We start from the raw sequence: 24350 nt of genomic DNA, 5'->3' as shown, positions 1-24350 counted from the left end.
GCCTAGATTATATTCTGATTCTTTCTTGTTTACGGTACTTCATCAATGCCTACTTTTTGTTTTATTATATTTAATGCAAGCAAGAATAAAAGTATTTCTTTTATCTACTGTTTCATTTTTAGTATTTTCATTCGCTTTCATTTGAACTTTTTGTCATCATTGCAGACCTAACTATAATTTTTTTTATTTGTGTTATGCGTATGTTCATCATTTTTAGAATTTCCTCTTGAAAACAAAATAACTTGATGTACTAGATTTCCTTTAACATATGAAGTTCTGTTAAAAGGAGTTTGGTCTTAAGTCCTAGACATCTATGGTTGCAATCGTATACGTACTTTAAAGTTTCTCATATCATTGTTATGCAACAAAGAGCACTTGAGTACTGGCTGAAATGCATAAAAACACTACATGTGTTACATACTTAGTCTTCGTTTAGCATAAAGTTATCGATGTAAATAACACTCTTATTAATAATGCATGGTACATTCAATATGCCAGTTATATAAATAGTCATGGTCTTGGTAGTATTGTCAATAATGTTAACCCGGATGATAGTGCTTACGATCTCCGTATGTTTTCGCAAAGAATATCAGGGCAGTATGTGCAAACATGGCAAGATGCTTTATCAAATGAAACCAAAAAGTGTATCATTTAAATTATATATGTCTGATTACAAATGATTTTAAATTTAAAGTTATCTAATTGATGTTAGTAAGTCAAGTCAACCCAACAGTTTATTTAGTAGCTACAGGCCCAACATACACGACATTCAACGTTAACAAAAAGACATGAGTTGTGCCACGGTAATTTATAGATATATACAGGTTTTCTCACGTAAACTCATGCGTTTTACTTTTGAGCATTGATGTCATGCTGCTTCGCATCAGTCATAACACAATCTACGCATTTTACATATAATCAATGTAATCATCATGTTTTTATTTACATATTAGTAGTGCATCCCTACTGTTTGCATCAGTCATAACACAATCTACACGTTTCACATATAAAGACAATGGTGTACACCTGTTCTTCAACAGTCATTTTACAAGCTAAACGATTAACATATAAACAATGTTTTCATCCTTTTTTGCATAAATCATGATACAATTCAGCTGATTCACATATAAGCTATGCAGTCTTTCTGTTTTGCAACGGTCATTAGTACATTACGGAACCTACACGAGTAATATAAAAGCAATACAGTCATCCTGATTTCCAACAGATGTTACACAATATACAAACGTTACATATAAGCAATTCAGTCATCTATACACAAGTTACATATAAGCAATTCAGTCATCTATACACAAGTTACATATAAGGAATTCAGTAATCTATACACTATTTACATATAAGCAATTAAGTCATTTATACACAATTTACATATAAGCAATCCAGTCATCTATACACAAGTTACATATAAGCAATTCAGTAATCTATACACTATTTACATATAAGCAATTAAGTCATTTATACACAATTTACATATAAGCAATTCAGTCATCTATACACAAGTTACATATAAGCAATTAAGTCATCTGCTCGATTAACATATATCATATGGGATCACCCTGGTGTGCAGCAATCATAACATATACTACTCATAAGCAATGTTCTGTCCTGTTTCGCAGTAGTCATTACACAGTCTACGCGTTTCATATATAAGCAATGAAGTCATTCTGTTTGCCAGAATCGTGACGTAATCCTCGTATTTCTACATGTATCTCTATATTACTAAATGAGGTTTTGTGTTAGAAAAGTCAATATCGTCATACACCGTTGCTTCTTTTCCTCTGGTTGGTCGTGGACCAGGTATCGGACCAGCACAGGCTTGCTGAAGATGGTCAATGTCCAGATCCACGTACATCAGACTGCTCTCCGCATGCTTTGACTGTAAAAGTTATTGGTAACTATACATATATGTTAACGTGATATATATAAGTGAATTAATAATTATCAACAAACATGTATGTTCGAGTTTACAAATACAAAGCTTTTAATAAAAGAACTCAGCCTGGCCTCAGTTTTAGCATAATCGTAGGTGTAAGAATAATATTTCATTTCACCAAATTACAAGTTTACTTTCATATTTTATTCTCATTTATTTTTCACAAAGAATACATATAATCATAGTAAGCTTAGCTTGATAGTGTTTAAAGGGACTTAATCACATTCTTGTGGCCAGAAATTCTCAATGTTTTGGATATTTTTCCTGGTTTGAGACGCTTGCAATTATTTCGTTTCAAAACTGATTTAAAATTTGTGTTGATGTTTGCTTCCAGTTAAAGTACTACATTTATGGACCTTTTGAATTACATAATGATACACAATAATTACAGCAGAAAACAAATTACGACTATCTAATTGCTATGAAATACCTTATTAGCTGTGGTTGGCTTCCTGACAATCATGGAGTCATTCTGTGTATTCAATTCGACATAATCGACTTCGAAATCGTGAGAGGCATTCATATGCATTGATGTCTCAGGCATGTCCACATGCACATTAGATTCAAGAGAGGGAGAAGCTTCGATCGGTGATGATGTGACTTTTATAAAAATATAATGGGTTGAAGTAGTTATTCTGGCTACCCGGTTTTCATTACAATAACTGAGTAACGTAGGCATATTTTGTTTTTCATTCTATTTCTTTTATCAAAATAATATACTTAAGGGCAAGATTCAAGCGATAATATTAATATATTACGAAATCATTTTGAATAAAAAATCAAACGTATTGATTCATTTGAAAGTTAAAGTAGTTTTGATATGAGAAAGAACGGAGCTCCTGAAGTGACATAAAAAAACATTTATTTTCGGTTAAAATAACTATGTTTATTTTGCGATGAAGCTCAAAATTACTTTGTGTACAAAATGATGAGTTTACCCTGAAGATTATTGCAAACAATATTAATTACCTTCTGTATTGTCCGGATCCCTATATTAAACAGATGCACAAACTTACATTGGTACATGAAATAATCAAATTATCAAAATCCATAGAATAAATTTAAAAACAATAACAGAAAAACAATTTCATATTACGTTTGGAATAATATTATAAGAATAGTTGTAATTCTAGTTTTTACCTGGTTCTGTTTCTACCTTTATGCCACCGTACAAGTGTTCCTGAAATGTAGTTTGTTCACGTGATCTTCTGTTAGGATAAGTCTTATTTGCAAAATAGGTTTGTTTACTATGACAGTCATTTGATGGTGTGGAATGGCCGTAAAAGTCGCCCCGTAGTTCGGGCACTTATGTCACTAATGTAGTAACTCTATTTTCTTCTTATTGGGGATAATCGAATACTTGAAAATAAGATACCGCTAAACCTGGTACTGGGATCTTGACAGTTATGTATCAGAACCATTTTACTCACCTATGCTTGAAAGTGATATGACACACAAACGAAAAAACCAGCTCAATGAAATTCTTTCATAGTTTAAGTCACTGAAATACTTACTTGCTGAAGCAACGAATAAACAGAGAGCAACAAACGTTCCTGTTCCTATCAATATTGGCTCAAACGGAACTTTGAACGACCGTTTACTGTTGTCGCCTGTAACAGCGATAAAACACCATTACCTAAACTTGATTCAATGTAGAAAATTATTTTTGAATAAAACTTCAACACAATAAAGTATATACTATTTACGGGTAAGTAAAATTTAAAGGTATGCACGGAAATGAAATTAGGTAATATTTCGAAAAATGTTCGTACCTGAAATGGGCGTTAGTTCTTGGCGGAATGAAGTTCGTATTTGTCGATTTTCATCGTGGATGTATTCTGTTATGTTCAAAATATGGTCCGAATCTTTCTCTGAATACAGACAAAACACATTTGATCCATGAATGCGATTATGTACAGAAACAACTTAAAACGTGTAAAACTTGTAAGGAAGATTAATGATGGGCTAAAATATCATAACTTCTGCTATTAGGAACTATTTAATACATATTACAAAACAACAACTAGTTTTTCCTTTCGTACGACTGGTGTTGCAATAAATGGTAGTGTCTGAATTGCCGTAAACGCAATCATCCCATACTGTTCCAATTAGCTGCTTATCTAAAAACATAATATAAGTGCTAGTTAGCATCACCAAGCACGCTGTGATAATAAACTATAAATAGTAAAATTTGATTTATCTGTTATATTCACTTTGTCTTTTACAACAAATCGAGACCTACCCGTAACATTTATGTTTAACCAGTTTGTGATAAACCCTTTTGGTCTATTACATTGTAAAGCGTAATGTCCAGCTTTGTTCTCCGTAAAATTGTATATTGTTAGACTGTACAAATAAGCAGATATTTTTTTCCCTTCAAAAATGCCCTCTTGAAGATGCAAAGGCTGTCCAAACCATTTCAACATCGTAAGTTCATTATACAAATTGTTCTCGTCGGCCAATGCAATATCAGAAGGGTAAAATTCTATTTGGACATTTTAGCCATATTTTATTTGCGGGGATATGAGCATCAGATTGCCACATTTGTTCATGATTTCTGAAATCAAAGATATTTTAAAGTATCACCATCTATTTAAAGATGTAGATTAGGAGTCTCATAATTAAATACAAAGGACAATGCAAAATGTAATTAAATATATACCGCTAAAACAATTACCGATGAAGTAACAAATCGTGAGTATACATACCATGTAAGTGTATCTTTACTGTGTTTGATCTTGTGACATCTTTTTTTTCTCTACATTGAACATGAAATTTTGAATTATTGTAAGATTTATCCGCAAAGAACAACATAGTATGATAGTGTGACCCATCTTGAACAGCTTGTGGAAAACGTCCCTTCAGCCCTTCTACTGCGTGTTTATTTGTTTCATTCCACCCCGGAGTATACTTCCAGACAATGTTTGTGATCCGTTGGTTGCGAGGGATGAATTTTAAAGTGACGTTTCTATTCACAAATGTAGGCTTCATAATTGTCAATGCCCCACACGAGCCAGACGCATCTCCACCAAGCACTACAATTAGAAAATATATACAAGAGAGTATATTTCAATGAAAAAAATGGATACCGGTTGGCCCATCTTCAATATCAAAGGCATTAAAATAATGTTGAATGATTTCGTCTGAGATATTTTAGCTTAGAAGGATATACGTTTCTGTATTATGTATATTCATCTTATATGTAATATTAAGGAAAGAAAAACAAGATGTTGATAAAAATAATCAATTGTAAAACAGTGTCAAAGGAAAGACAATTTGATATATATGCAAAGCACTTACCAAGACAACATAAAATAACGTAAACACTGGCATCCATTTTGTACGCGCATTGATTGCTTTAATACAAAACCTTTTTTTTCTATGTATTATTATTATAATAATCAATTATATATGTACAGTCTTGAACAACATCTATTTACCACTTTCACTTCCCGAGATTGTTCGTTAAAAACAAGTGCTTGCTATGAATCGCGACGACTTGGTGTTTGATTGTTTGGGATAAATAGAGGTTGCACTAAAACTTCCTTACCAAATAACTGCATATATTTTTACAATTTTACTTTTATTCATTGTCGTAAGAATACCTCACATTTACAGAACGGTATATCTTTCGAGTGCGTCGTAATTTAGAGAATTTAGTCATAAAATTGAAAACAAATGAATATAAAACTGTTTATTGATTCACATTAAAATATAATCTATTTTTTTATAAAATAATACAATAAAAATTATATAAACGTCAGTGCTAAAACCCCCGAGACCGGTAGTGGTCGATTTAAAACAACAAATAACAGGATAATTATGAACAAAATATGCAAATCTTTAAAGAGACATTCTTATTCAAAATACATACACAAGTATGATAAACATCAATTTTGACTTATAAACCCTTAACAACTTTAATAATGCATTTATGGAAAATATTAATTACCGATAAAAGATTGTAGCCGTGTATATATATATTGAAAAAGCGTTTCCCAGAACATTGTTTGCAAGGTTGAATCAGACTATGATATTTCAAAGTGTGTCTGTGGGTAGGTGTATTCTAGTTATCCATTGACAGCATTTATAGAAGTGCATCGAATTGATTTACCGTGGTCAGTATATTAATACATGGTCTTTATCTGTACAAAATTTGCTTAATGAACTCGAGTACTCATTCTTTTTTGCACTTGATGTTGTATCACAAGCCCAAGTTGATAGTGTTGTAAGACGAATATATTATGTATATTTACAAGATTGGTGTGAAAGTATTAATTCATCACCAAAGTTAGACAGCTACAGAATTATCAAATCAGAATTTATATTAGAAAAGTATCTTTTTTGTATTAAAAATGATAATAATAGAATTATGATGACGAGGTTAAGGTGTTCAGCACAATAAACAAACACTCATTGATTGAAACTGTTAATTGACAGCTATACTAGCTGTGTCGGTCTTATCAAATCTGTTCATTGATATCTTTGACATACGTGTCGGATAGATTGAAAAAACGGATAATAGGCGAGACCCGGGTGGGATTTTAGGCGGGCAGGCGTATGACGTCCATGTCATAATATTCAGACAGGTTTTCAGACTACGTTTCATAACAATGCAGAGAATTATTTCTTTGTATTTTAAGTTCAAAATAAATATTTTTATAACATAACTTATGGCGCAGTGATATTATCCCATGCAATATTTTTTATATATAACTAGTGTAAAAGCTATGCAAATTAGGTAACCGCATCACAGAAAAATGTATTCATACGCGCTGTCAAAAAAAGTTAAAAACATCAGAAACGATTTTCAAAAGAAACATGTCGGTGTCAACAAACTCAGCTTCAGTATGAAACGAATGGTGAAGAAGGCTGGGATAAATCAAAACAAACGATTCCTGATCACAGGGCCAGAAAATAACTAGCCCAGAAATTGAATGAGAACAATGTTCCTGCGTATTTCGGGACACAAGAACATTGCATCCATAAACAACTATAGCCACATAAATTAAAATCAAAACAAGGAAATCCGTCAAAAGGACATAAATCCAGGCTGTTATTCACCAGCATCAATGCGATTTCGCACTATTGAAAGCGACTGTGTCGCTGACAAACGGTTTTTTCAAACTTCATCCGACAAATGACATGTAATCACTTACGTGATTACTTATGATGTCAGGTAGTTGTGACATTGCTCTTATTATTGATATGCATGATTGAAATGAAATATGTATTTTTGATGTTTTTAAGTGAAATTGTAGATTGTTTTGTCAGTGTCCTTATTATGCAAAGTGATGGGACTTTATGGGCGAGTGATTGTTGAGGTCGGTTGTTGGCAGTCTATTGATAAGATACTGAAACAGTATTTGTGTTTTCCTTTGACATTGCAAAATATAGAAAAGAAGTTTTCGCGGTTGCATGACCACTTGACTGTAGATAAACATCACATGGCCTACCATCCTAATAAACTAAAATTTACACAGCACCTTATTGGATCGATTTGTATGCAAGTGACAGGATAAAAATAGCTGAATAGTTAGTTAATACACACAATTATCTTTAATAAAATGTTCATTGCACTAGCGGATCCAGGAGGGGCACTAAAATCGTCTAAGCTTAAAAAAGTAATGAAATAATAAATTGTCACACCCTCCACACTGCCAACGCTTTTAACCGAATAAAGTTCGGATCTGAGGGAGGGTAGCAAGTTAAAAGGTTACAACTCTTAGGTACGCCATCTTACGTCAAATCCCGGTTTCGCCCCTGCATCGATTGATTAAAAAACAAATGTGAACAGAAATTATATGAGAAAGCCAAATATTTCTTAACAGTGAACAACAAAGCACCAAAAGAGCACCAGAAGCACAGCTTTGCTCTTATTCAATCGATAAAAAAAACATGTTTTAATATATTTTATTTAACAAGCTTGATTTCAGATATTGATATTGTCATAGCTTTATTAGTTTGTTAACTAAAACATATTTTTCACGACTGAATGTGCACAATAATTAAAAATGATTATACAAACATGTATATAGTGATAATTAAAGAAGTCCAACTTCAACACAAACTATTTATTTATGAAACAACGTTTCGGTATAGCAGCATGCAGATCCTTCCTTGAACAAGACAACTCTAACTCTCTTGGATACATTGAGGACATTTCAAACTTAATCAAACTTGTATAAACAAAGAACAATTTTCAGATTTTAGGAACAGCTATGGGCACGAAAATGGCGCCGTGCTTTGCATCTTTGTTTATGGGAAAGTTTGAACAAGATTTTCTTAAAACCTGTTCCAAAAAAACGTTACTACGGTTGCGTTTCCTTGATGACATTTTCTTCATATGGTAACATTATGAAGATGAATTAACGGCTTTTCTTCACGATATCAACAAAGTCCACCAAAATATTTAATTTACAAATAATGTCTCTAAAACATGTGTTTCATTCTTGGATGTCCATATCCATATCTTTCTGGTGGTTGGTTAAGATTTGTCAGTAAAATAGAAGTGGTATTTCACTTTTTCAATTGATGATTTTCTCTTCTTTGAAATGCATCAGTCCACATGTTTGTTCTATTAAAGTCGACTCTCTTGCCTAAGGCATCTTATTCAATTGTTGCCCTGAAATAGCGTTTCAAATTCGTTTTATCGCAATACTACAGGCAAAATAGTAACTGAACTTATAGCGTGCACCAACACTATATTGCCAATTGTCATGACTACACATGTGTACATAATAAAATGGGTAAACTGAAAACAAAATACATGAGGATAATGCTATATGTATAAAAACGAACGTACCCGATAGTGATGTGTTCTCAAATAAGTCAGCATTTACATAAATTACCATAAAGTGTCAAGTTTAACCCTTTTTATTTTCCCACAAACGAACATTTAATGAGATATGGAAGTTACACATAAACAATGCTATAATAACGAATCTTTAGATAGTAGTAAAATATGATATGTATTCATTGACAATACGAGTAACTCACGTATTGGGCGATTCGTAGGGCACTGTGAGCGGTTCGCCAGTATTTCCTTCATTCGTTTGAGTTTCCGCTTCTGTGAAATTTTCATAAATATTAACACGTTCGGGAAAATTATTTATGAAAACATCCACAAAGATTCATACATACGATTTATAAAAAAATGTATATATATTTCATCGTTTTTATGTTAGTATTCTACTCTTGTAAGGTCAATTTTGATATATATTGATACATATAATACGGTATTACCCAATATATCCGTAACGCTCTGATAGTGGCTTCCGTCTGTAGCTGGCCTTGAATGATGCACGCAGGTCAAGTACCTGTGAAGAAAACAAGGATCAATTTATTATACAGAGGGCGACGAAGAAACACAATCTATAATGGCATAGTGCTGCAAATAACTTATATGTAGTTTCAAATTCAAAAATATTCTTTACAAAATCACTACACGTTAAAATTATAAGAACAGACAAAAGAAACTCACATGTCTACTTCTTTTGCTCTCAAATTGGAATCTAAAATATAAACCAGTTAAAGTGCAGTAATGAGTTTAACATACATTATACGGGTTTCCACTTGTACCAATTGCTACTGGTTATACGAACGTGTACTATGTCCAAGAAATGGCATACGCACAGAATGTAGGCCTTTAACTATGTTTAGGTCCGATTGAAAAATGTACAGTTGCTGTGGCACTATTTAATGAATATTGAAAATGAGTTCAACGTTATAACATATCAAGATGCATATTTATACTTACTTTTATTACGTGAACCACATGAGCAACACACGTTGCTTAGAGAAACCTTTCGTCGAGTGCAATATACAATAATAACAGATCCAATAACCATAGCAACGATACTTCCTCCGACAGAAGCACAAACAGTATAAGTGGAAGGTTTTTTTCTGAAATTTCTTAAATATCAAAAATACATTAATAACATGCACATAAAATTAGCACATGGCTATAAATTCACAACTATCGTGGATGCCGCCAGTTAGAAAGGCAATGAACTCAACCTCTTAAAGTGACACTCTTATTCAAAATGAATACAAACACATGTATAACAAACATTTTGACTGATTAACATTTTACTACTTACTGAATAATACATTTATGGAAAAAATATTACTGATATCAAGATTGTAACGGTGTATTTAATAGCAGAAAGCGCAAAAATATTAAAAGATTGGTTAATGATCAAATATTTACTGTGGTCAATTATAGTATCATAAGGTAGAAATATCGTGTTTTATGCTCATTACTTTCAAATTGAACTCGGAATCCAATGTTTTCGACATTTATGCATCTTTTTTAGAATATTAATACAATATTATACATTGTGTTAAATCTTTTGGAGTAAGAGTTCATCATCAATAACCATACATTCATGTAAAAGACGAAACGCTGTAAAACGGCTTACCATTATTACCACCTTTCTTTAATTGAAATACTTCCGTTAATTCCTCACCAACACCATTCGTAATTGTTAACTGGTACTTTCCATAGTCGTTTTCATTTACATGGGTAATTATTAGATAACTCGACAGTCCGATTGTCGATATGTCATACTTGGACGAATTTGCAGTTATTACTATGCAAGTCTCGTTTCCAATGCACTTTTTCCAAGTGAATTGCCCAGCTTTGGGTATTGGATATGCAAATGCAATGTATGATAACGTCACATTTTCATTTAAAGGACTGTAAAATATAAGCGTCACATTTCCATTGAACGGACGACTGACCGAACCTAAAGAACGAATATGACAATATTGATTGGTCTTTAAAAATGTAATACATGTTATTGGCAGTGCAATATATAATATTATATATTATAGTCTGAAAGAGAAATCTACACAAGAATACATTACATCCAATTGTAAACAAAAACTGAAGATGCAATACAGTTATGGCCGAGTTGCATCAGTCTAAGCGGTCGTTTATTTTGAAAATCATTAAGTCAGATTTACTTAATAAATTGCATTTAAAAAACCATTTTCGACACTATAACACAATGGACTCTTACAGGTAACAAACATTTCTAGTATGCCTTTGGACGGCTTATCGCGGTTGTATCTATTTGCACCTGTACACGAGTAGAGACCTGCATTTAAGCATGACAAACTAGCTATAGTGTGTGTTAGATTGTTTCCATACTGTTCAACTTCCAGTATTTCGTCGCCTTTAGCGATGCTAATTTCAGCTTTAGGGTTACTATCAACCACACACACTAATACTGCTATGTCGTTTTCTGCTTTGGTAACACTATCTGTGTATTCCGAGCCTATAACAGCAAATTTTCTAACCATTGATTTGTCTGAAATAGGCAATGATGATATTAACGAGTTTTACTTTCGTGCTTTTATACTAAAAAGATGTATGATATAAATTTAAAGAGATTCCATCAGTCATTTATGTTGCTTATTCATGAATTGACACTAATAGAAACTGATACACAGGTAACAGCAGTATTCTTATTAAAGTATACTCAATCATCGAAAAGAACTAGAACATAAACACTTAATCCTAGTCAAAAAGTATACACTTACAATGTACATTTAAATGCATTGTTCCGTTACTGATTCCATTCACAATTTTCCCTTCAGATAGTACCATTTCATTTGTGACTGTGCATGTATAAATGTCATCATCAGACCTCTGAATAGACGTGATTTCAAGAGAACCGTCCTCCCAACGTTGATTGTTTAATGTTCTCGTCCATACAACCGATGATTCCTGCGGAGGGTTGCCCCGGCTAAATTTGCATTTGAACGACACGCTACTTCCTTCCTCAATATTCAGTTCCTCCATAATGTCGACAACAGGGCCATCTAGTCATTGAAAAAGAATGTTTATTAAACTGAAATATAATTTTCTATCATTGACAACTAAAAAGAAGAATTGGGCGCAAAACGTTTCCACATAGGAATAGTAGCTATGATGCATCATAGTAAACATGTTCAACTTAATGAAAAGTTCCTTATTCGATACAGTGTACTGTAAATATTAACATTAATAATGATAGTAAAATTATTTAGCGACGCTAAGGTTCCAATGAATGCTTATGTTTGTGAAGGGAGTTATGCATAATACACGGACTTACATTGTATGTCTAATATTTTACAGGTAGCTTCCGTATTTCCGTAAATTGTAGAATTTCGACGACAACATATTTCCTTTCCATTCCTACTTCTTGTCTATCTTTAATATGAAAGCTTTACTGGCGAATGTTTTTGACGATTCGTTCAACAAATTCTCTTGAACAGCATCAATAATGTCTTCGTTGTTAACCATTATTTCAATACACGCTGGAGGGCGTGTATTCAAAACCTCGCCGCTGATTGTTGTATTTTCATTGTGGATGTATTCTGGTATATTCAAAATAGGGTCCGAACCTTTCTCTGAATACCGAAACATTAAATTTTTCAAACCATGAAGTTACAAAGACGACTAATATCTACATGTGAATCGTTTTGCGCGATATACAAAAAGCTTAAATAGAAGCAGTTGTATTACTGATACAATACCCTATAAGCATTATAATGCAAAAACTTCCATTTTTAGAAATGATACACATTATTATTTCAAAATGACTACTATTAATATCTGCTGATAGACGCAGAATTTATGTACGCAGTCATAATCCCTTTTGCGAAAACAAACAAACATGATTTTACCCATATAACACAATTTTGTCGTGCTCTTCAGATCGTGTACATAAGCATCGTTAGAGACCATGCAAATTACAAAACCGCCGTCATGGTCCCTCCAAGTGTTTACGTCAAGTTCAATGGCATATACCCCAGTCTGCCGTCCGTGCTGTGTCATTGTAAATTCTTGACTCTTGGAAAATGTCACGTGCGTACTCCCTGAAGTACGACTTGTGTTGCAATAAATGGTAGTGTCTGCATTGCCGTAAACACAATCATCCCAAATTGGCCCAATTAGCTGCTTATCTAAAACAAAAGTAATGCGCTAGTTTACATCGCCAGGCAATATGCGATCGTTAAGTCGTATCCAACAAAAGTAGACGAGACTTACTGTTACATGTATGCTTAACCAGTTTGTGGCAGATGCCATTGACCTTTCACATTTCAAAGCGTAACGTCCAGCTTTTCTCTCATTCAAATTGTATATTTTTAGAGTGTACAAATAATCCGACATTTTCCACTCTTCATAAATGTTATCTCGGAGATGCAAAGGCTCTTGAAGAACACCTTTCAACCATGTACGTTTATTATACGGATGGTTCCCGAATGTCCTTTGGTCTGAAGGGTAATACGCTACTTCAACCGTTGTTCCATATTTTATTTCCGAGGATAGGAGCAGCAGATTGCCACACTCTGGCCTGATTTCTATAATCAAAGATATTTCAAAGTATCACTTATTATTGCAAGACATAGATTTAGAGTTTCATAAATAAACAAAGAGGGCTTATGCAAAATGCAATGAAACATATAGCCGTATAAATTACTGATAAAGAAATAAAGTATATATATATATATATATATATATATTAGGGATGCAAACGAATGGCAAAATTGATATTCGAATATTCGTTAATTCTTTCGATCGAATATTCGAATATTCGATTACCAATATGAATGTATAAGAAATGTAGTAAACAACTTTTATTGTTTGCTTTAGTAATAGCCGGGGCATTTTAACCCTTCTTCGTTGTAGCCGGTATCCGCGAAGGACCCGGATTTTTGCAAACATTGGCAATGAAATTCCCCATTTACAAAAATATCGAACAAAAGCAATAGCCACTGAAAAAGGCGAAGATCGTAAATGCCTGGTTGAATGTCATGATGCACCAACGGGTCGTTCTGTAGGACGAGCGGCCTCGTTCTGGGATTGACATATACTAAATATAACTAGGAAAACACCAAACCTACTCGGAAATTAGATAAATAATAAAACGAAAATAACCCTGAATATTGACCCATCTATTGTATAACAATGACCTAAATTGCTATTCTATACAGTTACATTTCAAAGCACGAATGTTATATCGAAACATGGAAAACAGCATATAACTAGCACATGTCATCCATATCATTACGGCGATTTGAGCAATACTGCACAGCTTAATTGACAGCCATGACACCACTTTGGTTGCCGATTCCGTTTATTATCCAATAATGGTCATTAGAATTTACCGAAAATAATTGAAAGTTGTTTGATGCCACTTGTCTTATAGCCAGTTTTTGTAAAATTACGGGTACTGTTTATAGTCTCCGACTATGTGTCCCTAATTAACATATGACGCGTGTACCGGTATAGTGTCATCACGTCACGCCTCTGGCAATTAGAGGCCAATCGTTGTAAAAACAAGACATGCTAATATATACAACAGCACAGATGTAGGAAAAAGGTTTATTATTATATTTACCAAACAAAAAGCATCGAATATTCGAATACCAATTTTGACATTCGAATATTAAACGTTCGATCGAATATTCGAATATTCGAATATTCGTTTGCATCCCTAATATATATATATATATATATATATATATATATATATATATATATATATATATATATATATATATATATATATACCATGTAAGTGTAGCTGTACTGTGTTTGATAATGTATCCCCACTTGCATTGCTACATTGAACAAAAAAAATCTGAATTATTGCAAGATATATACGCAAATAACAGTATAGTATAAACAGATTACCCATCCTGAACAGTTTGTTGAACATGTGCCTGAAGGCCATCTAAGGGTTGAACCCGTGTGTTTCACCTCAGAGCAAACTGTGTGATCCACGAATGACGAGGGATGAATTTCAAGGTGACGTTTCTGCTCACAAACGTTGGCTTCACAACGGAAAGTGTTCCACATGAATTGGCTAGCACACGACCGTCTCCTGCAAGAACTACAATGAAAGAGTATCTTAAATATGGTAGAACATATGGAACAACACTATTTTGCGCACACGTTGATGAACAAGAATTAGATTTAAAGGTGGCATTTCTGTTACCAAAATGTTGGCATCATACTTGGCAAAAAACATCATGGGATAAATTGACGATGTGAATCTTCTCCAAGCATTATCATTAGAAACAAGAAAGAAATACGACGATACAATGTAGTTTTATTTCAATATGAAATAACTTCAGGTAACTTATAAAGAATAAAAAAGAATTAAAAAAAAGATCAAACTCAGGTAATTTTATGATTAGAGATCCCGACTCTATTTGTTGACGAAGGAATACAATTTAGAGTACCTTATCCACATTGTTTAAAGATATGATGCAGTTGCTGTTTTAAGCGTTTCAAATTCCACACAGTCTGCCTTAATAAATAAACGTTTAAAACTGTGTGATCAAGGAGTGTCATTATCAAAAGCATCATTGTACTAACTAACAGTAGGGCATAAAGTTCAACACATTACCTTAAACACCAGCTTGTACAGTACCTAGATAAATCTTCCGTCACTTCTGACAAACATGTAAGGAAATTCATTTCAGATGCTATCAGGTATTTAGGTTCTCTAATTGGCAAGTTTCGACGTACACTATTTTGAATAAACTTAATATCTCCGGTAACAATATGGCCAACAACGTCGTAACGGTACACAGAGTTTGTACAATCTCACGAAGAAGGTGTATTTACAGAGATGTCATTACTTTGTTATAGTTAAATTTGGAGTGTTGAATAGGTCTTTTTATATATATATAACATATTATTGGCACTTCTTAATACTTAAAATATATTCGCTGTTGATAAAAACAGTTTAATACGGTACCTTTGACTTGTATCCATATTATCAATAGTAGGATGTAGGTAATGTTTTGTATAACAATTAACAAAACAAGCGCATTCATATTTTTATCTATTCTGCCCGCATTCTTATCCAGTACGCATAAGGAAGTAACTGAGAACACAAGCTTGAAAGAAGTCAATGTTTACCATTTAGTTACAAAATATTATTACACTGCTCGATATCAATTGTTCGACGTTGTATACGTTTAATGTTTCCATTGATTGTCTTACCGTGTGATCTAGTCTTACGCTTTCTATGATTAACTAGTTGAAATACCAATGGCATTAAGCATCTGAGATTATATAAGACGATGCAGACCAAAGTAGCAAATTCTAGCTCATATTTGTATTAACCCTATAGTATTTCGGATAAGAAAGTAAAATGTTATCTTGTGTACTATATAAATGTTCAATATATATTAAACTATTATATATATAATAAATATATATCGAGGTATATAAAGAGACAAAAAAAAGGAAATTTTATTAAAACATCATCGAGCGTAACACATATCTTATTTAAATCGAAACCGCTTACCAAGGAAACATAAGATAAAGTAAACACTAGCATCCATTTTGCACCGATTGCTTCAGTTTTAAAGCTGTAACTTATGTATTATCATTATGATAAATTATATATGTACAGAAACAATAATGATTCAAGCAATATTTTCAATGCACGGAAGTTTACAACTTTCACATTCGGAGATTGTTTTTTGAAAACAGTTGCATGCTGTGAATCACAATGGAAAGGAGTTTGATTGTTTGCCTTAAGTAGAGGCTGTTCTTAAATTTCCTCACCAAAGAGCTCCATGTATTTTTAAATACATAAATTGTCGCAGATATACGCCACATTCATCGATCGGCATATGATTATAGTTCGTCACGTTTTAATTGTTTCTTAAGAATACCAAAAAGAAAAAAACAACACACAAATGAGTTTATGTCTCGAGAGCGAGTAAAACTGACCTCAGATCTTAATCTGAAGCACGGTCCGCAGACACTCAGTTTGAAACCAATTAAAAACTCTCAGATTTTAACCATTTGGCATAACCTCCTGATCATGCTCAAGGTCAATCTGACATTGAATTGCGATCATCATTCTAAAGCATTTCTTTATTCACATGATAATTGAATGACAACATGTGAAAAGATTTTACTGGATATCGCCACTAAACGCACTTGTCAATCAAGAGTTTGATTGACGTTAAAATTAGCTAAATCAAGCCCTTTTAACTGACAAGATATTTTAACTTTTTATGCAGGATTTACATGAAAACTACAGACACAAGCACAGTAGTGGAAAGTCTAAACATAAACCCAATTAAATGGGCACATGTTCTCAACACCAAAGACATATAACACAAACCAGAAACATGGAACAAGACCACAAAACTCCACAAACAACACAAACATATATATACTATATAAAAAACTAGAGGTGTTTATCATGCACCTGATTTAATCGTTAGCAGTTGACCTGGGTCGATATTCTTTTGATCTTCGTTAATATCAAGAACAGACTTTTACTGGGGGGCAAGGACTTTGCTTATTAATTATTAAAGCCTCGATACATCAGTATGTGCTTAAGTGATTGACTGTTCCAGCTTTCATCAGAATGTTCAATCGACACCATAGCGAACCTTACGAAAGCTCTATATAATATATGAAACGTTTGACCATGTTGTAATATATAGAAATGATTACCTCAACAGAAGTGTACAATTACTATTTGTTAAAGAACATGCAGCCGCTTTAGCAGTTTTGGAATAATTGAAATTGTTCATAAACTGCAATAAAAAGGTATATGACTGGTATTTTTTAAGTTGCGGTATTTACTTTTAAACTGACTGCTGTATCTCAGAGACATTAAATTTATGATTGAAGGTTTGTCTATAATCTGTTTTTTTTTTAAATGCATGTATGTTTTCCTGCTTGGTTTGTGTATTTGAAATTACACCCTGGCGATAAATATAGAATAAATTGCATATGGCCTTAATTTGGATGTCAAGGTCAGATTATAACATCATTACCCATCTCTTCCTTCGCGGTACAACAGAACTCGCTGGTGAACGTTGCATCAACTGCGAGGTAAAGACATGCCAGTTCGATCTCTCATGGCTGGCTAGACGGTGTAATAGCTGAAAAAGTGCGTTTACATAGTCAACGATAACGACAAATGCTCATATTAAATTGATCTCGTTTACGTTCTTTGTGTTGTGACGTTGAGCGACTCTTGTTTAATGTTTGTTTGGTTTTCTTTAACCATGGTCATCGGTAAGCCTTATGCTATTGACCTGTATTTATACTGTTAATCAAATTTTCCAAACTCGGAAAATCCATATTGGTATTCTTTTAAATCGTTCAATTATCAAATCTTATGTGAAAAATTACATAAACAAGCTCAGTAGCTTTAACATAAACACCCTTAAATGGCACTGGATAAACGCCAAAGACACAGAGCGTAAGAACAAAGAAACACAAACAATAAACATGGAACAACAGCACATAGTTTGAACATAGCAGTCCGAGTTTGACTGAAACTGTTCATTGTTCGCGATAGTTAGTAACTATAACAAATGTGTCTCATGCACACTCCTATAATCACTAATGCCTGGTGTTTGAATTTGAGACTATAGGCTCAAAACTGCAAATCTTGATTTTCTTGTAAAAGGTATCATGTTGCCGGGCCACCTCTGACCTCTACTTGGTGGTAGATGGGGAACAGAACAAATGTGAATTCGAGCCAATCGTTTTAAATGTACCTATACCATCGAAGTCATCGTCATCCTCCTAAACAATGCATATATAATAAAGTATATAATCTAACATAGAAAATGTACAAATACTCGAACATAGAATTTCAGATTAACAATGGCGCGATCATTTAACAATACATTGAAACAATGTAAATATTTCACGACATAACAATATATATATAACACTATAGATCAATACAAAGATAACAGATTATAATAACGGGATTTAATGAATTACATGCAGTATTCTATATAAGTAGCTGCATAAATTGGATAGAAAAGCACCGTATAAAAATGGCGTTTTACGTGTAGATTTGTTGACTTAAAGGGAAACTGGTAATAAGTTGATTGGTTTATTTTAAACACTGACGTATTAGTTTTCGGTTAATATATACTATTACTCGATATTTAACAAACTACACCACACTATATGTAAAAGTTACCAAATCTGATAATTTACGGGGCGGAGTAATAAATGAGAATTAGGGTATTTTAACAAAATACGAATATATATTATTGTAACACTTTTATTGAAATATAAAAGTCACACCATATGACAGATTATAATAACGGGATTTAATGAATTACCTGCAGTATTCTAAATAAGTAGCTGCATAAATTGGATAGAAAAGCACCGTATAAAAAAGCGTTTTACGTGTAGATTTGTTGACTTAAAAGTGAAAGTAGTAATAAGTTGATTGGTTAATTTAAAACACTGACGTATAAATTTTAGGTCAATATATACTATTACTCGATATTTAACAAACTACACTACACTATATGTAAAAGTTACCAAACCTGATAATTTACGGGGCGGAGTAATAAATGAGAATTAGGGTATTTTAACAAAATACGAATAAATATATTTGTAACACTTTTATTGAAATATAAAAGTCACACCCAATGACAATCAGTAAAGCATTGATGATGAAACTTGCTGTATATTATATACAAGTGTTACTATAACATAACAACGTTTTGTCAGGTTTGATACTGAAATGAGTATTTGTATTTTTTAATTCAAATTAAAACAATGAAAACTACAGGGAAAAGTTCAGCAGTCAAAACTATATTCGTGTAAACCCTGGTTAGAGGCACAAGGCAATGGTCTGAAAAGACAATGAATGATAAGACGTAGAAACAGACAACATATGATTCAGAATAGCTTTATCAGTAAATGATGTAATTACAGCCTCGGAATGGTCTTTGAAGCACGAAATATCTGGAAGACCTGTTTATTTGCACACAACCTTACATTTGGTTTAATAACTTTTTTATAAGCGTTGTTAACTTCTGTGAATTCGCGACATGAATATTTCATTGAGGTTGATATGTAATATTGTGTACTTTGATATATTCGTAGCGTTCTGTAGTCATAGAAACAGTTAAGTAGCCATATTTACCATATACCATGTTCATGATAGCCAAAAACTGTACTTGAAATGAATATGTCAACAAACAAGTTTCTTTGAATGAGTTACAACGTCTTATGAGGGATTCTAACTAACCAAGCTGTCTATCAACGTTTGCATGAAACTTTCAGGGTTTGGCTGGGCATCCACATAATCTTCAACCAACGGTGTTCGTATAGTCGCATGTGCAATTCTACGGAAAAGAAAGAACTAAAAGGATCAGATAAAATGTCAGCTATATGATATAGAAGCAACTTGCACATTTTATTGTCCGCTCCCAGGCGGTACCTAACAATCCTTGATAAACATACCTAGTTTTGTTTATATGCACTGTGCTGTTTGTGCAGTTTTGTGTTGTTGTTCCATGTTTCTTGTTTGTGATCGTTTTGTTTTTGTGTTGTATGTCTTTGGCGTTTACCCAGTGTCATTAAATCAGGTTAATGTTTAAAGTTCTGCTACTGAGCTTGTTTCTGTAGTTTATCACATTAATATTGAAACCATCAAATATTATGATAGGTTCAAAATTGAGCTTAGGAAACTTGACGCTGGAATGAAGAGCCAGACCAATCAAAGAGAATAAAAAAGATTTGTCATGAGGCACAGAACTCTCCGTCAAAGCAAGAGATATATTTAGAAGAGCTCAAGTGGCATGTAAGTACTAATAGTAATGCTACTTTCGATATGTAAAAACAGCTCAATAATAAGATTGACAAATTACAGCAGCAAAAACAACAGCAGTTGGACAGCCTCGAATACCAACAGCAACAACATCACACCTGCTGTTTTGAAAATAGGAGATACAGAAGACAGTCAGTCAGGAAATTTCCACAGAGGTAGTGGTAGAGGTAGAGGATCTTACAGACCTGGACGCACAAAAGGAGCCAACAATTTCAAAGGTTATTGAAATATGTGTTGTGACCAAAATCATTATGTGAAGGACTTACAACAGCATCCTCACGAGCGGAGCAGACAGCTTATTTAAACGTATTGGTGCCTTCTTCGGTTGACCGGACCTGGACACGAAGAACATTAAGAATGGTTGCACAGTCATATTTTGAGAAACATTTTAAACCAGTTACTAATATTGAAGTGTTGAATGTACTGGTGGAACTATGCATTCATACTCGGGATATAATCGAGTCTCAGAATTTGAGAAGCAAACAATATCATTTTAAATATCACCAGATACTAACATTTTCAGTTCAACAGCAGTCATTATTAGAACCACCATTTTGCAAGAAATAAAAAAAGATTGTCGACAGAAATTTGGAGAAAGATATATGCTGATAGCTAAACTAACGAACCCCTAATACACTTTCTTTCATCAAGGGGTACATTGCCAAGAAGATTGATCACCAAAACCAACCTTCCAGATGGTTTGGAGGTAACACCAAGTGAAGTACACCGTTCATATGCAGATTCAAATGGATGAAGTTACTATAACAATTTAAAATCTTTCAAGTTTTCATATTTATATTTCACCAAAGGCAATTGTTTGTGACATACAACCAGTAACAGTCACTGATAAAGTTTAAAATAAGATAAAAGAAGAGACAAGGATCGAAAGAGGTGAAGATAGATGAATATCATGTACTTAATGAAAAACAGAAACATACATTGGATGACTTGCTTTTACACCATCATAAAATGCTCAGCACAAGCGAAACAGGCATGCCAGACGCAATCTTTTCAAACATTAAATTGAATTGAAAAACACTATACAAGTCAAGCAACGTCAACGGCAGATACCACCTGCTATTTTACAAGAGGTCGTGTCAAATTCAGAACAGTTGTTGCCATGTGGCATCATACAGCCATCACAGTCGCCATGTACATCATTGTAGTCTTGTTTAGAAATTTAAGGAAAGGTAGGTGTAGATTTCAGGATGCTAAATAAAAGGACAGTTAAAGATCCCTACAGTCTTCCTAGAATAGGAGAGATGTTTGACTTCATCACAATGGACATGAACAGTGAATACCATCAGCTACAAATGGAGAAAGAACAGATAGAGAGGACTGCTTTTACAACGGGACCTTTTTGGCACTTCTAAATCAGTTAATGCATTTTGCCTTTTGGATTAACTAATGCGCCATCCAGTTTTCATAGACAGATGAATGAATGCCTAGGTCAAATGAACATGTCAATATGTATACTATTTTTAAAAGACCTTATTACTTTTTGATTAACTTATGATAAACATCTGGAAAGCTTAGATAAAGTTTTGACAAAACTAAAGGAATGAAATCTTAGTTTAACCTTCGAGAAATGTAGATTTTTTCGTAGGGAGAGAGAGAGTCGAATTCCTTTGTCTTGTTGTAAGCAAAGACGGGAATGAGACTGATTCCAGTAAAATTACAAGATTAGGCATAATCAAACACACAAGAAGAGTTCGACAGTTTCTAAACATTAACGGGGAATTACCGTAAATTAATGAACTATTTTTTACGTTTAACCTGCCCCTTAACCGACATGATTCCCACAAGATGTGACCAATATAAGCCGGATTTTAGGAGGCCTTTTGACTTGCACACTGATGCACGCAACACTAGTATCAGAGCTATTTTAACAACAAGGGTGTATGGAAAGAGGTATTTCTTATGCAAGCAGGGAAGTATATCTCGGAAGAATTATTGAAATAACAAATTAGAATTTTTGGCATGGAAGTAGGAAATAACCTCAAATTTTCGGATTTCTGACAAAAAATAATTTATCGTACATACTGACATGAATTCACTGACTCATATACACTCCCCGCCCAACTTTGATGCTACAGAGCAGATATGGGCGGCTTCCGGTGGTACCACCAACGACAGACATGATGAAGATGGTGTGATTTATGTACCACAGACATAACGGGGACGCCCGGGTACCAGTACTTCAGTCAGAGGCAGAAGTTGCAAAAGAAGGGATAAAGAGTGGGGAGAAGGGAGAAGAGTGATTTTGCCAAAGCAGCTTCAGGGAGTCCTAAGATAGATGAGAACACATTTGAAGTTAAAAAGTGTGAGACATTTGTTGAAAATACTTTCTGCAACGATACGGACACAACTCTTCCCGAAACGTTCGATAAAATCCTTGAGGAGGTTCCGTTACCTACAAAGAAGAAGAGAAAAAGACAGTTACCACGTCCACCAGTCTGAATATATGAAAGGGCTAGAAGAGCTCCTGAGAAATACAGCGGTTGCGTAATAAATGAACTTGTAATTTTAATTTATTGTTGTTGATTTTTAAAGTACCATTTGACTAGAAGATAATGACGGGACGTCATTTAAAGAGACAGGTTTGTGTTTCATGATATTAAATTTTATGTTTAAATCAGTTCTATTTGATTTAAGAGAGAAAACAAACAAACCTGCTTGGACTTAATTGACGGAGCTGTCTTTCTTGGTCGTTTTAAAATACAATAACTGTGTGATGAACTGTGCCCATATCCACTCAATGGGTATTTTTGGTGGGAACATTGGATCATTCCGTTCTTTGTATTCACGGTGAAAACACTATATTTGATAGATTTGTGAATTTGAAATTGAAGGGAAAAGAAATTAAAGGTAAGTCAGTCAGTTCTAGAATCTAGTAGTTCTATTATTATTTAAGTATAGTTTGATAAGAAGTGTAATCGTTATAATTGCAATTGATCAGTAATATATAACTAAGATTGGCCTTTTATAGTTGAGCTATTTCTAAAGTCAAGATGGTTATTTAACCCTGCATGTTAATAGTTTAAGTTATATTTATGCACTGACTTATTGAAGATGTTTGGCACCAGTTAGTCTATTGACTATATGCATTGATTGTAAGAGACAGAGTCTGTCAGTAAGGGTCTATAGGCAGTTTGTATATGTACTGTGATCTGAAATGTGTTTTTATCTGTTTTGCATAAAGATGTTAATATTGTTAAAAAATGAATATATTATGTTTTATTATTCTATATAACGGCCACTAGAATTAGGAGGAATATTGTGTCTCAAAGATTGATTTAATATAGCGACTTGATTGTGTACTCTGGTGTAATATGCATAAGTTTATATCTATGTACTTTTAATGCTGTGGATTAATTGTATAGTCGTAAGATGAAACCTTTAAAAGTTATTGAACGTTCTAGAATCCTTCTGATCTAGGTCATGGTTATAAGACATTGTAAGCTTAGAGCCTTACAGGTCACCGTTTTACTCTAAGCTTATACATCCCAGAATAGGTCAAGGACCTCGGCCGTTATCTACACCCACATGGTCGCAATGCATATATTTTAATAATGAGTTGATTTAACAATTATGAACCGTTTGTAGCCGTGTTCCTGTTTAAATGAATGAAGTCCGTACACATCTTTCAACATACCTTGTTAAAAAAGATGAAGCAACGCGCATATGTCGACATGACTGCTGACCTTCATGTATTTCTTTTAACAAGTGACCAGAATGAAGCGAACAAATTAAACTCGTACTAAATATAA

The 24350-nt window shown here is 33.4% G+C and overlaps 3 protein-coding genes across 5 annotated transcripts; all 3 read right to left on the bottom strand.

Moving 5' to 3' along the window:
- Positions 1–1729: 1729 nt before the first annotated feature.
- On the bottom strand, positions 1730–4377 carry LOC128204938 (uncharacterized). Its single transcript, XM_052906339.1, has 7 exons — positions 4194–4377; positions 3724–3822; positions 3466–3561; positions 3092–3131; positions 2921–2940; positions 2382–2551; positions 1730–1894 (listed from the first exon to the last, which is right to left on the bottom strand). The coding sequence occupies exons 1-7, from the start codon at positions 4375–4377 to the stop codon at positions 1730–1732; spliced, it is 774 nt and encodes a 257-aa protein (XP_052762299.1).
- Positions 4378–4449: 72 nt separating this feature from the next.
- On the bottom strand, positions 4450–5375 carry LOC128204937 (uncharacterized). Its single transcript, XM_052906338.1, has 3 exons — positions 5252–5375; positions 4660–4986; positions 4450–4508 (listed from the first exon to the last, which is right to left on the bottom strand). Exons 1-3 carry the CDS (start codon positions 5286–5288, stop codon positions 4450–4452), a joined length of 423 nt encoding a protein of 140 aa, XP_052762298.1. The 5' UTR covers positions 5289–5375.
- A 2599-nt stretch (positions 5376–7974) lies between these two features.
- LOC128206621 (uncharacterized) lies at positions 7975–16344 on the bottom strand. 3 transcript variants are annotated; one of them, XR_008256520.1, is made up of 13 exons: positions 16270–16344; positions 14643–14841; positions 12993–13306; positions 12629–12907; positions 12055–12352; positions 11501–11782; positions 10978–11268; positions 10375–10701; positions 9711–9865; positions 9435–9465; positions 9197–9270; positions 8951–9020; positions 7975–8576 (listed from the first exon to the last, which is right to left on the bottom strand). XR_008256520.1 is itself a non-coding variant. In XM_052909206.1 (5 exons), the coding sequence occupies exons 1-5, from the start codon at positions 9799–9801 to the stop codon at positions 8561–8563; spliced, it is 282 nt and encodes a 93-aa protein (XP_052765166.1). In that variant the 5' UTR covers positions 9802–9875; the 3' UTR covers positions 7975–8560. The 3 variants fall into 3 exon arrangements, 1 of the variants encoding a protein (XP_052765166.1); XR_008256521.1 differs by lacking the exons at positions 14643–14841; positions 16270–16344 and having other exon boundaries at positions 12629–13000; XM_052909206.1 differs by lacking the exons at positions 10375–10701; positions 10978–11268; positions 11501–11782; ... (3 more) ...; positions 14643–14841; positions 16270–16344 and having other exon boundaries at positions 9711–9875.
- Between the last annotated feature and the right edge of the window lie 8006 nt (positions 16345–24350).

This window comes from Mya arenaria, chromosome 10, assembly GCF_026914265.1.
Source record: "Mya arenaria isolate MELC-2E11 chromosome 10, ASM2691426v1".
In the NCBI taxonomy this organism is placed as follows: Eukaryota; Metazoa; Mollusca; class Bivalvia; order Myida; family Myidae; genus Mya; species Mya arenaria.
Note: the sequence above shows the minus strand (reverse complement) of the source record. Positions and strands in the feature narration are given on the sequence as shown.